General features: G+C 51.3%; 1 protein-coding gene and 1 pseudogene across 1 annotated transcript in view; one reads left to right on the forward strand and one right to left on the reverse strand.

The window, feature by feature from the left end:
* Positions 1–15,125, forward strand: part of LOC137349236 (zinc finger protein 91-like) — a 233,097-nt pseudogene that overhangs the window by 172,850 nt on the left and 45,122 nt on the right.
* The window catches only part of LOC137349209 (zinc finger protein 432-like), a 117,319-nt gene that overhangs the window by 63,574 nt on the left and 38,620 nt on the right, over positions 1–15,125 (reverse strand). The window contains exon 7 of the mRNA XM_068014656.1: positions 12,221–12,226. Coding sequence (XP_067870757.1) covers positions 12,221–12,226 — 6 coding nt within the window. The remainder of the gene's footprint in view (positions 1–12,220; positions 12,227–15,125) is intronic.

Genomic DNA, 15,125 nt, shown 5'->3' on the forward strand with positions numbered 1-15,125 from the left:
TCCAACCCTGGGTCCTGTAAACCCGAGCATTGATCCACCCCTGGGCTCTGTAAACCCGAGCATTAATCCACCCCTGGGTCCTGTAAACCCGAGCATTGATCCACCCCTGGGCTCTGTAAACCCGAGCATTAATCCACCCCTGGGCCCTGTAAACCCGAGCATTAATCCACCCCTGGGTCCTGTAAACCCGAGCATTAATCCACCCCTGGGTCCTGTAAACCAGTGCATTGATCCACCCCTGGGCCCTGTCAACCCGTGTATTAATCCACCCCTGGGGCCTGGAAACCCGAGCATTAATCCACCCCTGGGCCCTGTAAACCCGAGCATTAATCCACCCCTGGGCTCTGTGAACCCGAGCATTAATCCACCCCTGGGCCCTATAAACCCGAGCATTAATCCACCCCTGGGCTCTGAACCCGAGCATTAATCCACCCCTGGGCCCTGTAAACCCGAGCATTAATCCACCCCTGGGCTCTGTGAACCCGAGCATTAATCCACCCCTGGGCTCTGTGAACCCGAGCATTAATCCACCCCTGGGCCCTGGAAACCCGAGCATTAATCCACCCCTGGGTCCTGTAAACCCGAGCATTGATCCACCCCTGGGCCCTGTAAACCAGAGCATTAATCCACCCCTGGGTCCTGTAAACCCGAGCATTGATCCACCCCTGGGCCCTGTAAACCAGAGCATTAATCCACCCCTGGGTCCTGTAAACCCGAGCATTGATCCACCCCTGGGCCCTGTAAACCAGAGCATTAATCCACCCCTGGGTCCTGTAAACCCGAGCATTGATCCACCCCTGGGCCCTGGAAACCCGAGCATTAATCCACCCCTGGGTCCTGTAAACCAGAGCATTAATCCACCCCTGGGCTCTGTAAACCCGAGCATTAATCCACCCCTGGGCTCTGTAAACCAGAGCATTAATCCACCCCTGGGTCCTGTAAACCCGAGCGTTAATCCACCCCTGGGCCCTGTAAACCCGAGTGTTAATCCACCCCTGGGCCCTGTAAACCCGAGTATTAATCCACCCCAAAACCCTGTAAGCCCGAGCATTATACAACCCGGGCCCTGTAAACCCGAGCATTCATCCACCCCAGGGCCCTGTAAACCCGAGTATTAATCTACCCCTGGGCCCGATAAACCCGAGCATTAATCCACCCCTGGGCCCTGTAAACCCGAGCATTAATCCACCCCTGGGCCCTGTAAACCCGAGCATTAATCCACCCCTGAGTCCTGTAAACCCCAGCATTAATCCACCCCTGAGTCCTGTAAACCCCAGCATTAATCCACCCCTGGGCCCTGTAAACCCGAGCATTAATCCAGCCCTGGGTCCTTTAAACCCGAGTATTAATCCACCCCTGGGTCCTGTAAACCCGAGTATTAATCCACCCCTGAGTCCTGTAAACCCCAGCATTAATCCACCCCTGAGTCCTGTAAACCCCAGCATTAATCCACCCCTGGGCCCTGTAAACCCGAGCATTAATCCAGCCCTGGGTCCTTTAAACCCGAGTATTAATCCACCCCTGGGTCCTGTAAACCCGAGTATTAATCCACCCCTGGGCCCTGTAAACCCGAGCATTAATCCAGCCCTGGGTCCTTTAAACCCGAGCATTAATCCACCCCTGGGTCCTGTAAACCCGAGCATTAATCCACCCCTGGGCCCTGTAAACCCGAGCATTAATCCACCCCTGAGTCCTGTAAACCCCAGCATTAATCCACCCCTGGGCCCTGTAAACCCCAGCATTAATCCAGCCCTGGGTCCTTTAAACCCGAGTATTAATCCACCCCTGGGTCCTGTAAACCCGAGTATTAATCCACCCCTGGGTCCTGTAAACCCGAGTATTAATCCACCCCTGGGCCCTGTAAACCCGAGCATTAATCCACCCCTGGGCCCTGTAAATCCGAGTATTAATTCCCCCCGAGCCCTGTAAACTCAAGCATTAATCCACCCCTGGGCCCTGTAAACCCGAGCATTAATCCACCCCTGGGCCCTGTAAATCCGAGTATTAATTCCCCCCGAGCCCTGTAAACTCAAGCATTAATACACCCCTGGGCCCTGTAAACCCGAGCATTAATCCAGCCCTGGGTCCTTTAAACCCGAGTATTAATCCACCCCTGGGTCCTGTAAACCCGAGTATTAATCCACCCCTGAGTCCTGTAAACCCCAGCATTAATCCACCCCTGAGTCCTGTAAACCCGAACATTAATCCAGCCCTGGGTCCTTTAAACCCGAGTATTAATCCACCCCTGGGTCCTGTAAACCCGAGTATTAATCCACCCCTGAGTCCTGTAAACCCCAGCATTAATCCACCCCTGGGCCCTGTAAACCCCAGCATTAATCCACCCCTGGGCCCTGTAAACCCGAGCATTAATCCAGCCCTGAGTCCTGTAAACCCCAGCATTAATCCACCCCTGGGCCCTGTAAACCCGAGCATTAATCCAGCCCTGGGTCCTTTAAACCCGAGTATTAATCCACCCCTGGGTCCTGTAAACCCGAGTATTAATCCACCCCTGGGCCCTGTAAACCCGAGCATTAATCCAGCCCTGGGTCCTTTAAACCCGAGTATTAATCCACCCCTGGGTCCTGTAAACCCGAGTATTAATCCACCCCTGGGCCCTGTAAACCCGAGCATTAATCCACCCCTGAGTCCTGTAAACCCCAGCATTAATCCACCCCTGGGCCCTGTAAACCCCAGCATTAATCCAGCCCTGGGTCCTTTAAACCCGAGTATTAATCCACCCCTGGGTCCTGTAAACCCGAGTATTAATCCACCCCTGGGTCCTGTAAACCCGAGTATTAATCCACCCCTGGGCCCTGTAAACCCGAGCATTAATCCACCCCTGGGCCCTGTAAATCCGAGTATTAATTCCCCCCGAGCCCTGTAAACTCAAGCATTAATCCACCCCTGGGCCCTGTAAACCCGAGCATTAATCCACCCCTGGGCCCTGTAAATCCGAGTATTAATTCCCCCCGAGCCCTGTAAACTCAAGCATTAATACACCCCTGGGCCCTGTAAACCCGAGCATTAATCCACCCCTGGGCCCTGTAAACCCGAGCGTTAATCCACCCCAAAACCCTGTAAACCCGAGTGTTAATCCACCCCTGGGCCCTGTAAATCCGAGTATTAATCCCCCCCGAGACTTGTAAACCCGAGCATTAATCCACCCCTGGGCCCTGTAAACCCGAGTATTAATCCACCCCAAAACCCTGTAAACCCGAGTGTTAATCCACCCCTGGGCCCTGTAAACCCGAGCATTGATCCACCCCTGGGTCCTGTAAACCCGAGCATTGATCCACCCCTGGGCCCTGTAAACCCGAGCATTAATCCAACCCTGGGTCCTGTAAACCCGAGCATTGATCCACCCCTGGGCTCTGTAAACCCGAGCATTAATCCACCCCTGGGTCCTGTAAACCCGAGCATTGATCCACCCCTGGGCTCTGTAAACCCGAGCATTAATCCACCCCTGGGCCCTGTAAACCCGAGCATTAATCCACCCCTGGGTCCTGTAAACCCGAGCATTAATCCACCCCTGGGTCCTGTAAACCCGAGCATTAATCCACCCCTGGGCTCTGTAAACCCGAGTATTAATCCACCCCTGGGTCCTGTAAACCCGATCATTAATCCACCCCTGGGTCCTGTAAACCCGAGTATTAATCCACCCCTGGGTCCTGTAAACCCAGGTATTAATCCACCCCTGGGTCCTGTAAACCCGAGCATTAATCCACCCCTGGGTCCTGTAAACCCGAGCATTAATCCACCCCCTGGGCCCTGTAAACCAGTGCATTGATCCACCCCTGGGCCCTGTCAATCCGTGTATTAATCCACCCCTGGGGCCTGGAAACCCGAGCATTAATCCACCCCTGGGCCCTGTAAACCCGAGCATTAATCCACCCCTGGGCTCTGTAAACCCGAGCATTAATCCACCCCTGGGCTCTGCGAACCCGAGCATTAATCCACCCCTGGGCCCTGCAAACCCGAGCATTAATCCACCCCTGGGCTCTGTGAACCCGAGCATTAATCCACCCCTGGGCCCTGTAAACCCGAGCATTAATCCACCCCTGGGCTCTGTGAACCCGAGCATTAATCCACCCCTGGGCTCTGTGAACCCGAGCATTAATCCACCCCTGGGCCCTGTAAACCCGAGCATTAATCCACCCCTGGGTCCTGTAAACCCGAGCATTGATCCACCCTGGGCCCTGTAAACCAGAGCATTAATCCACCCCTGGGTCCTGTAAACCCGAGCATTGATCCACCTCTGGGCCCTGTAAACCAGAGCATTAATCCACCCCTGGGTCCTGTAAACCCGAGCATTGATCCACCCCTGGGCCCTGTAAACCCGAGCATTAATCCACCCCTGGGCTCTGTGAACCAGAGCATTAATCCACCCCTGGGCTCTGTAAACCCGAGCATTAATCCACCCCTGGGCTCTGTAAACCAGAGCATTAATCCACCCCTGGGTCCTGTAAACCCGAGCATTGATCCACCCCTGGGCTCTGTAAACCAGAGCATTAATCCACCCCTGGGCTCTGTGAACCCGAGCATTAATCCACCCCTGGGCCCTGTAAACCCGAGCATTAATCCACCCCTGGGCTCTGTGAACCCGAGCATTAATCCACCCCTGGGCTCTGTAAACCAGAGCATTAATCCACCCCTGGGTCCTGTCAACCCGAGCATTGATCCACCCCTGGGCTCTGTAAACCAGAGCATTAATCCACCCCTGGGCTCTGTAAACCAGAGCATTAATCCACCCCTGGGCTCTGTAAACCCGAGCATTAATCCACCCCTGGGCTCTGTAAACCAGAGCATTAATCCACCCCTGGGCCCTGTAAACCCGAGCATTGATCCACCCCTGGGCCCTGTAAACCCGAGCATTAATCCACCCCTGAGCTCTGTAAAGCCGAACATTAATCCACCCCTGGACCCTGTAAACCCGAGCATTAATCCACCCCTGGGTCCTGTAAACCCGAGCATTAATCCACCCCTGGGTCCTGTAAACCCGAGCATTGATCCACCCCTGGGCTCTGTAAACCCGAGCATTAATCCACCCCTGGGCCCTGTAAACCCGAGCATTAATCCACCCCTGGGCCCTGTAAACCCGAGCATTAATCCACCCCTGGGCCCTGTTAACCCGAGCATTCATCCACCCCTGGGCCCTGTAAACCCGAGCATTAATCCACCCCTGGGCCCTGTAAACCCGAACATTAATCCACCCCTGGGCCCTGTCAACCCGAGCATTCATCCACCCCTGGGTCCTGTAAACCCGAGCATTAATCCACCCCCTGGGCCCTGTAAACCTGAGCATTAATCCACCCCTGGGCCCTGTAAACCCGAGCATTAATCCACCCCTGGGCCCTGTAAACCCGAGCATTAATCCACCCCTGGGCTCTGTGAACCCGAGCATTAATCCACCCCTGGGCCCTGTAAACCCGAGCATTAATCCACCCCTGGGCTCTGTGAACCCGAGTATTAATCCACCATTGGGTGCTGGAAACCCAAGTATTAATCCACCCCTGGGCCCTGTAAACACGATCATTAATCCACCCCTGGGCCCTGTAAACCCGAGCAATAATCCACCCCTGGGCCCTGTAAACCCGAGCATTAATCCACCCTGCCTCCTGGAAACTCGAGCATTAATCCACCCCCTGGGCCCTGTGAACCCGAGCATTAATCCACCCCCTGGGCCCTGTAAACCCGAGCATTAATCCACCCCCTGGGCCTTGTAAACCCGAGCATTAATCCACCCCTGGGCCCTGTCAACCCGTGTATTAATCCACCCCTGGGGCCTGGAAACCCGAGCATTAATACACCCCTGGGCCCTGTAAACCCGAGCATTAATCCACCCCTGGGCTCTGTGAACCCAAGCATTAATCCACCCCTGGGCCCTGTAAACCCGAGCATTAATCCACCCCTGGGCTCTGTGAACCCGAGCATTAATCCACCCCTGGGCCCTGTAAACCCGAGCATTAATCCACCCCTGGGCTCTGTGAACCCGAGCATTAATCCACCCCTGGGCTCTGTGAACCCGAGCATTAATCCACCCCTGGGCCCTGTAAACCCGAGCATTAATTCACCCCTGGGTCCTGTAAACCCGAGCATTGATCCACCCCTGGGCCCTGTAAACCAGAGCATTAATCCACCCCTGGGTCCTGTAAACCCGAGCATTGATCCACCCCTGGGCCCTGTAAACCCGAGCATTAATCCACCCCTGGGCTCTGTGAACCAGAGCATTAATCCACCCCTGGGCTCTGTAAACCAGAGCATTAATCCACCCCTGGGCTCTGTAAACCCGAGCATTAATCCACCCCTGGGCTCTGTAAACCAGAGCATTAATCCACCCCTGGGCTCTGTAAACCAGAGCATTAATCCACCCCTGGGCTCTGTAAACCCGAGCATTGATCCACCCCTGGGCTCTGTAAACCAGAGCATTAATCCACCCCTGGGCTCTGTGAACCCGAGCATTAATCCACCCCTGGGCCCTGTAAACCCGAGCATTAATCCACCCCTGGGCTCTGTGAACCCGAGCATTAATCCACCCCTGGGCTCTGTAAACCAGAGCATTAATCCACCCCTGGGTCCTGTAAACCCGAGCATTGATCCACCCCTGGGCTCTGTAAACCAGAGCATTAATCCACCCCTGGGCTCTGTAAACCAGAGCATTAATCCACCCCTGGGCTCTGTATACCAGAGCATTAATCCACCCCTGGGTCCTGTAAACCCGAGCATTGATCCACCCCTGGGCTCTGTAAACCAGAGCATTAATCCACCCCTGGGCTCTGTAAACCAGAGCATTAATCCACCCCTGGGTCCTGTAAACCCGAGCATTGATCCACCCCTGGGCTCTGTAAACCCGAGCATTAATCCACCCCTGGGCCCTGTAAACCCGAGCATTAATCCACCCCTGGGCCCTGTAAACCCGAGCATTAATCCACCCCTGAGCTCTGTAAAGCCGAACATTAATCCACCCCTGGACCCTGTAAACCCGAGCATTAATCCACCCCTGGGTCCTGTAAACCCGAGCATTAATCCACCCCTGGGTCCTGTAAACCCGAGCATTGATCCACCCCTGGGCTCTGTAAACCCGAGCATTAATCCACCCCTGGGCCCTGTAAACCCGAGCATTAATCCACCCCTGGGCCCTGTAAACCCAAGCATTAATCCACCCCTGGGCCCTGTTAACCCGAGCATTCATCCACCCCTGGGCCCTGTAAACCCGAGCATTAATCCACCCCTGGGCCCTGTAAACCCGAACATTAATCCACCCCTGGGCCCTGTCAACCCGAGCATTCATCCACCCCTGGGCTCTGTGAACCCGAGTATTAATCCACCATTGGATCCTGGAAACCTGAGCATTAATCCACCCCTGGGCCCTGTAAACACGATCATTAATCCACCCCTGGGCCCTGTAAACCCGAGCATTAATCCACCCCTGGGCCCTGTAAACCCGAGCATTAATCCACCCTGCCTCCTGGAAACTCGAGCATTAATCCACCCCCTGGGCCCTGTGAACCCGAGCATTAATCCACCCCCTGGGCCCTGTAAACCCGAGCATTAATCCACCCCCTGGGCCTTGTAAACCCGAGCATTAATCCACCCCCTGGTCCCTGTAAACCCGAACATTAATCCACCCCCTGGGCCCTGTAAACCCGAGCATTAATCCACCCTGCCTCCTGGAAACCCGAGCATTAATCCACCCCTACGTCCTGTAAACCCGAGCATTAATCCACCCCTGGGCCCTGTAAACCCGAACATTAATCCACCCCCTGGGCCCTGTAAACCCGAGCATTAATCCACCCCCTGGGCCTTGTTAACCCGAGCATTCATCCACCCCCTGGTCCCTGTAAACCCGAACATTAATCCACCCCCTGGGCCCTGTAAACCCGAGCATTAATCCACCCTGCCTCCTGGAAACCCGAGCATTCATCCACCCCTGGGTCCTGTAAACCCGAGCATTAATCCACCCCCTGGGCCCTGTAAACCTGAGCATTAATCCACCCCTGGGCCCTGTAAACCCGAGCATTAATCCACCCCTGGGCCCTGTAAACCCGAGCATTAATCCACCCCTGGGCTCTGTGAACCCGAGCATTAATCCACCCCTGGGCCCTGTAAACCCGAGCATTAATCCACCCCTGGGCTCTGTGAACACGATCATTAATCCACCCCTGGGCCCTGTAAACCCGAGCATTAATCCACCCCTGGGCCCTGTAAACCCGAGCATTAATCCACCCTGCCTCCTGGAAACTCGAGCATTAATCCACCCCCTGGGCCCTGTGAACCCGAGCATTAATCCACCCCCTGGGCCCTGTAAACCCGAGCATTAATCCACCCCCTGGGCCTTGTAAACCCGAGCATTAATCCACCCCCTGGTCCCTGTAAACCCGAGCATTAATCCACCCTGCCTCCTGGAAACTCGAGCATTAATCCACCCCTACGTCCTGTAAACCCGAGCATTAATCCACCCCTGGGCCCTGTAAACCCGAACATTAATCCACCCCCTGGGCCCTGTAAACCCGAGCATTAATCCACCCCCTGGGCCTTGTAAACCCGAGCATTAATCCACCCCCTGGTCCCTGTAAACCCGAACATTAATCCACCCCCTGGGCCCTGTAAACCCGAGCATTAATCCACCCTGCCTCCTGGAAACTCGAGCATTAATCCACCCCTACGTCCTGTAAACCCGAGCATTAATCCACCCCCTGGTCCCTGTAAACCCGAGCATTAATCCACCCTGCCTCCTGGAAACTCGAGCATTAATCCACCCCTACGTCCTGTAAACCCGAGCATTAATCCACCCCTGGGCCCTGTAAACCCGAACATTAATCCACCCCCTGGGCCCTGTAAACCCGAGCATTAATCCACCCCTGGGCCCTGTAAACCCGAACATTAATCCACCCCCTGGGCCCTGTAAACCCGAGCATTAATCCACCCCTGGGCCCTGTAAACCCGAGCATTAATCCACCCCTGGGCCCTGTAAACCCGAACATTAATCCACCCCCTGGGCCCTGTAAACCGGAACATTAACCCACCCCTGGGCCCTGTGAAGATCATATCAACTACGAGTAGGGGTAGGCTTTTCGGACCCTCAAGTCTGCTCCACCATTCAATGAGATCATGGCCGATCTGATTGTGGCCTTAATTCCACTTTCCTGCCAGCCCCCCATAACCCTCGACTGCCTTGTGGATCAAAAATCTGTCTAACTCAGCCTTGAATATATTCAATGACTCAGCCTCCACTACTGTCTGGGGAAGATATAGACGGCATGGGCAAATGGGCAGAAAAGTGGCAGATGGAATTTAACCCTGAAAAGTGTGAGGTGATACACTTTGGAAGGAGTAATGTGACATGGAAGTATTCAATGAATGGCCTGACACTGGGAAGTTCTGAGGAACAAAGGGACCTTGGCGTGTTTGTTCATAGATCACTGAAGGCAGAAGGGCAGGTTAATCGGGTGGTGAAAAAGGGCATATGGGACACATGCCTTTATCAATCGAGGCATAGATTACAAAAGCAGGGAGGTCATGTTGGAGTTGTATAGAACTTTGGTAAGGCCACAGCTGGAGTACTGTGTGCAATTCTGGTCGCCACATTATTTAGAACATTACAGCGCAGTACAGGCCCTTCGGCCCTCGATATTGCGCCGACCTGTGAAACCATCTGACCTACACTATTCCATTTTCATCCATATGTCTATCCAATGACCACTTAAATGCCTTTAAATTTGGCGAGTCTACTACTGTTGCAGGCAGGGCATTCCACGCCCCTACTACTCTCTGAGTAAAGAAACTACCTCTGACATCTGTCCTATATTTATCACCCCTCAACTTAAAGCTATGTCCCCTCGTGTTTGCCATCACCATCCGAGGAAAAAGACTCTCACTATCCACCCTATCTAACCCTCTGATTATCTTATATGTCTCTATTAAGTCACCTCTCCTCCTCCTTCTCGCCAACGAAAACAACCTCAAGTCCCTCAGCCTTTCCTCGTAAGACCTTCCCTCCATACTAGGCAACATCCTAGTAAATCTCCTCTGCACCCTTTCCATAGCTTCCACATCCTTCCTATAATGCGGTGACCAGAACTGCACGCAATACTCCAGGTGCAGCCTCACCAGAGTTTTGTACAGCTGCAGCATGACCTCGTGGCTCCGAAACTCGATCCCCCTACTAATAAAAGCTAACACACCATGTGCCTTCTTAACAGCCCTATTAACCTGGGTACCAACTTTCAGGGATTTATGTACCTGGACACCAAGATCTCTCTGCTCATCTACACTACCAAGAATCTTCCCATTAGCCCAGTACTCTGCATTGCTGTTACTCCTTCCGTAGTGAATCACCTCACACTTCTCCGCATTAAACTCCATTTGCCATCTCTCAGCCCAGCTCTGCAGCCTATCTATGTCCTTCTGTACCCTACAACATCCTTCGGCACTATCCACAACTCCACCGACCTTCGTGTCATCCGCAAATTTACTAACCCACCCTTCTACACCCTCTTCCAGGTCATTTATAAAAATGACAAACAGCAGTGGCCCCAAAACAGATCCTTGCGGTACACCACTAGTAACTAAACTCCAGGATGAACATTTGCCATCAACCACCACCCTCTGTCTTCTTTCAGCTAGCCAATTTCTGATCCAAAGCTCTAAATCACCTTCAACCCCATACTTCCGTATTTTCTGCAATAGCCTACCGTGGGGAACCTTATCAAACGCCTTACTGAAATCCATATAGACCACATCCACTGCTTTACCCTCATCCACCTGTTTGGTCACCTTCTCGAAAAACTCAATAAGGTTTGTGAGGCACGACCTACCCTTCACAAAACCGTGCTGACTATCGCTAATGAACTTATTCTTTTTTTTTCTATTATAGGAAGGATGTGATTGCACTGGAGGGGTTGCAGAGGCGATTCAAAAGGATGTTGCCTGGGATGGAACATTTAAGCTATGAAGAGAGGTTGGATAGGCTTGGGTTGTTTTCGCTGGAGCAGAGAAGACTGAGGGGTGACCTGATCGAGGTGTACAAGATTATGAGGGGCATGGACAGGGTGGATAGGGAGCAGCTGTTCCCCTTAGTTGAAGGGTCAGTTACTAGGGGTCACAAGTTTAAGGTGAGGGGCAGGAGGTTTAAGGGGGATTTGAGGAAGAACTTTTTTACCCAGAGGGTGGTGACGGTCTGGAATGCCCTGCCTGGGAGGGTGGTAGAGGCGGGTTGCCTCACATCCTTTAAAAAGTACCTGGATGAGCACTTGGCACGTCATAACATTCAAGGCTATGGGCCAAGTGCTGGCAAATGGGATTAGGTAGACAGGTGAGGTGTCTTTAATGCATCGGTGCAGACTCGATGGGCCGAAGGGCCTCTTCTGCACTGTATTATTCTGTGATTCTGTGAAGAGAATTCCAAAGATTAATGACCCTCTGAGAGAAGAAATTCCTCCTCATCTGTCTTATTTTTAAACTGTGTCCCCTAGTTCTAGATTCCCCCATGAGGGGAAAACATCCTCTCTGAATCTACCCTGTCAAGTCCCCTCAGAATGTTACGTGCTTCAATAAGATCACCTCGCATTCTTCTAAACTCCACTGAGTATTGGTCCAACCTGCTCAACCCTTGCTCATATGACAACTCTTTCTTCCCAGGAATCAGCCTAGTGAACCTTCTCTGAACTGCTTCCAATGTAAGTGTATCGCTCCTTAACTAAGGAGACTAAAACTGTACACAGTACTCTAGTTGCAGTCTCACCAATGCTCTTTACAGTATAGCAAACGTTCCCTACTTTCATTCTCCATTCCCTTGCAGTAAAGGTCAATATTTCATTTGCCTTCCTACTTACTTGCTGTACCTGCATGCTAATATTCTGTGATTCCTGCACAAGGACACCCAGATCCCTCTGTACTGCAGCATTCTGCAGTCTCTCTCCATTTAAATAATATTCTGCTTTTCCATTCTTCCCAACAAAATGGACAACCTTACATTTTCCCAATTTTACTCCATCTGCCAAATTTTTTCCCACTCTCTTAACTATCTGTTTCCCTTTGCAGACTTTTTGTGTCCTCCTCACAACTTGGTTTCCTACCTATGTTGGTTTTTAAAAAAAAGTTTTTTCAGTTTTTAGAGATACAGCACTGAAACAGGCCCTTCGGCCCACCGAGTCTGCGCCAACCATCAACCACCCATTTCTACTCATCCTACACTAATTCCATACTCCTACCACATCCCCACCTGTCCCTATATTTCCCTACCACCTATCTATACTAGGGGCAATTTATAATGGCCAATTTACCTATCAACCTGCAAGTCTTTGGCATGTGGGAGGAAACCGGAGCACCCGGAGGAAACCCACGCAGACACAGGGAGAACTTGCAAACTCCACACAGGCAGTACCCAGAATTGAACCCGGGTCGCTGGAGCTGTGAGGCTGCGGTGCTAACCACTGTACTGCCCATTGCACCACTGTGCATTGTCAGTGGTATTGTCAGCAAATTTGGCTACAATCCACTCGGTCCCTTCATCCATGTCATTAATATAGTTTGTAAATAGTTGAGGCCCCTGCACTGATCCCTGTGGCATTCCAACCAGAAAATGTCCCATTTATCCCACTTCTGTGTTTCCTGTTAGCCAATCCTCTATCCATGGTAATATATTACTCCCAATACCATGAGCTCCTATCTTGTGGCACCGGATCGATTGCCTTTGGAAATCCAAATGCACTACATCACTTTATCTACACTTCTCGTTACATCCTCCACCAACTCTAATAAGTTTGTCAAAAATGATTTCCCTTTCATACAATCAAGCAGAGGTACCTCAGTTTTATTATGATTATCTAAATGCCCTACTACTTCCTTAATAAGGTTCTCCAGCATTTTCCCAATGACAGATGTTAGGCGAACTGGCCTATCGTTTCCTGCTTTCTCGCTCCCTCCTTTCTTGCAAAGAGCCATTACATTCGCTGTTTTCCAATCTGCTGGGGCCTTGCGGAATCTGGGGAATTTTGGAAGATACTATCTCTGCAGCCACTTTTTAAGGTCCTAGGATGCAGGCCATCAGGTCTAGGGCACTTCTCAGCCTTTACTCCCAATAGTTTTCCGCGTACCTTTTCTCTAGTGATAGTTGTTCACAGATTTGTTACAGTACAGAATAAGGCCATTCAGCCCATCATGTCTGCACTGGCTCTCTGAAGGAGAGTCTACCTGGTGCCCTTCCCCCACCTTCTCCCTGTAGCCCTGCACATTCTTCCTTTTCAGATACAATCCAATTTCCTCTTGAATCCTCGATTGAACCTGCCTCTGTCACACTCTCAGTCAGTGCATTCCAGATCCTAACCACGCGCATGAAAAAGTTTCTCCTTATATCAACATTGCTTCTTTTGCCAATTACTTTAAATCTGTGCTCTCGATCCGATCACAAATGAGAACACTTTTTCCCTATCTACTCTAGCCAGACCTCTCATGATTTTGAATACCTCTATCAAATCAACTCTCAACCTTGTCTTCTTCAAGGAAAACAGTCCCAGTCTCTGCAATCTATCTACGTAACTGAAGTTCTTTATCCCTGGAACCATTCTCGTGAATCTCCTCTGCACTCTGTCTAATACCTTCACATCTTTCCTGAAGTGCAGTGCTCAGAACTGGATGCAGTATTCCAGTTGAGGCCAACCTGTGTTCTGTACAAGTTTAACGTGACTTCCTTGCTTTTGCACTATATTCCTCTATTAATAAATGCTAGGATGCTATATGCTTTATTGACCCTGCTCTGAACCTGTCCTTTTACAACAGAAAGGGCCAGTTTGCTTCTGGAATTTGAGAGAAATCAATTTTCAAAATAACGTGGAGTTTCAGCCAGTGAGGGAGGTCTGGGCTCAGCCCCACCCCTCAGTCTAGTTGGTTGGAGGACCAACTTCCTGCTCGGTCCTCCAGCCCCACCTGTGCTCTTCCTATTGGTTGGAGCTCCCGTCGATCACTTTTAAAATTCTTTCATGGATGTGGGCATCGCTGGCAAGGCCAGCAGTTGTTGCCCATCACAAGATAGTCGGCATGCCTGTAAATGAAGGGTAAATAACTCAGTATTTTTGGGAGTTTAGTTTGTGTGAACAAATATATTCCTGATTTTACTGAGAATCTTTTCCATGTCCCAAATACTGGCTGTAAAAGGACTTTCAGGAGACTCCACACTGCTGGCTACTCGTGTGTAAGTGATCTCCTGTCAGGTTAATGTGCTTCTGCTGTATGTTTAATAAAGTGCTTGAAAGCTTCACTGTAACATTCTCACATATCCCAGCTGCAGTGTAATGTCCGTGCTGTGTGCTTCCTGTCCAATATACCCCCGATCAAACTCAATGAGCAATCTGATCACCAAAGAGAAACGTCTCCTTAATACTGACGGTGTCAGCAGTTCTGCAGCTCATTTCACACTGTGAGTGTGTCAGAATGAAAAGCTTTAACAACAGCTGATGTTTCACAAAGGGAGACCTCACCAGACCAAAGGACATTGGTGGAGTTTATTGGGCTGTTTGTGTCACTGGGCTACAGGAGGCTATTTTTAACAGAAGGAAAACTAGTCACAGCAGAGAGACAGTTGAACAGACTGTACATGGTCCACTCTAACTTCCACCCTCTCTCTCTATCACTATTTATAGACACTGCTGCAGTAATTGCTCCTCTGACCTTTCCTTATGTGTTCCTCCGATACCATAAAACACAGCCCTACACAATCTCCCTCCCCCTACATCCTCACTCTGCTGGAATCCACACCAGTTTCCCCATCTGCTCTTTGTTTTCTCTCTGGATCCTGAAACTACTGAACTCAGTCTTCTCCACCTGAAGTCTACAGACTCTAATACTGAAACCTGGTGTTCCTCAGTCCCTGTCCTTGACTTAACTTTTGTTCTTTCCTTTCATTTCTCCCCTTGGTTTTATTCCACTCTTTGGGCCTTGGTCCTTCCCCTGGGATTCTCAGTATGAACAGGGTGAGATGTGTTTTGAGACAGGATGTCCCAGCTCTCCACCCTGGGATTCTCAGTATGAACAGGGTGGCATGTGTTTTGAGATGGAATGTTCCAGCTCTCCACCCTGGGATTCTCAGTATGAACAAGGTGCGATGTGTTTTGAGACGGGATGTCCCAGCT

This window comes from Heterodontus francisci, chromosome 34, assembly GCF_036365525.1.
Source record: "Heterodontus francisci isolate sHetFra1 chromosome 34, sHetFra1.hap1, whole genome shotgun sequence".
NCBI classification, from domain to species: domain Eukaryota; kingdom Metazoa; phylum Chordata; class Chondrichthyes; order Heterodontiformes; family Heterodontidae; genus Heterodontus; species Heterodontus francisci.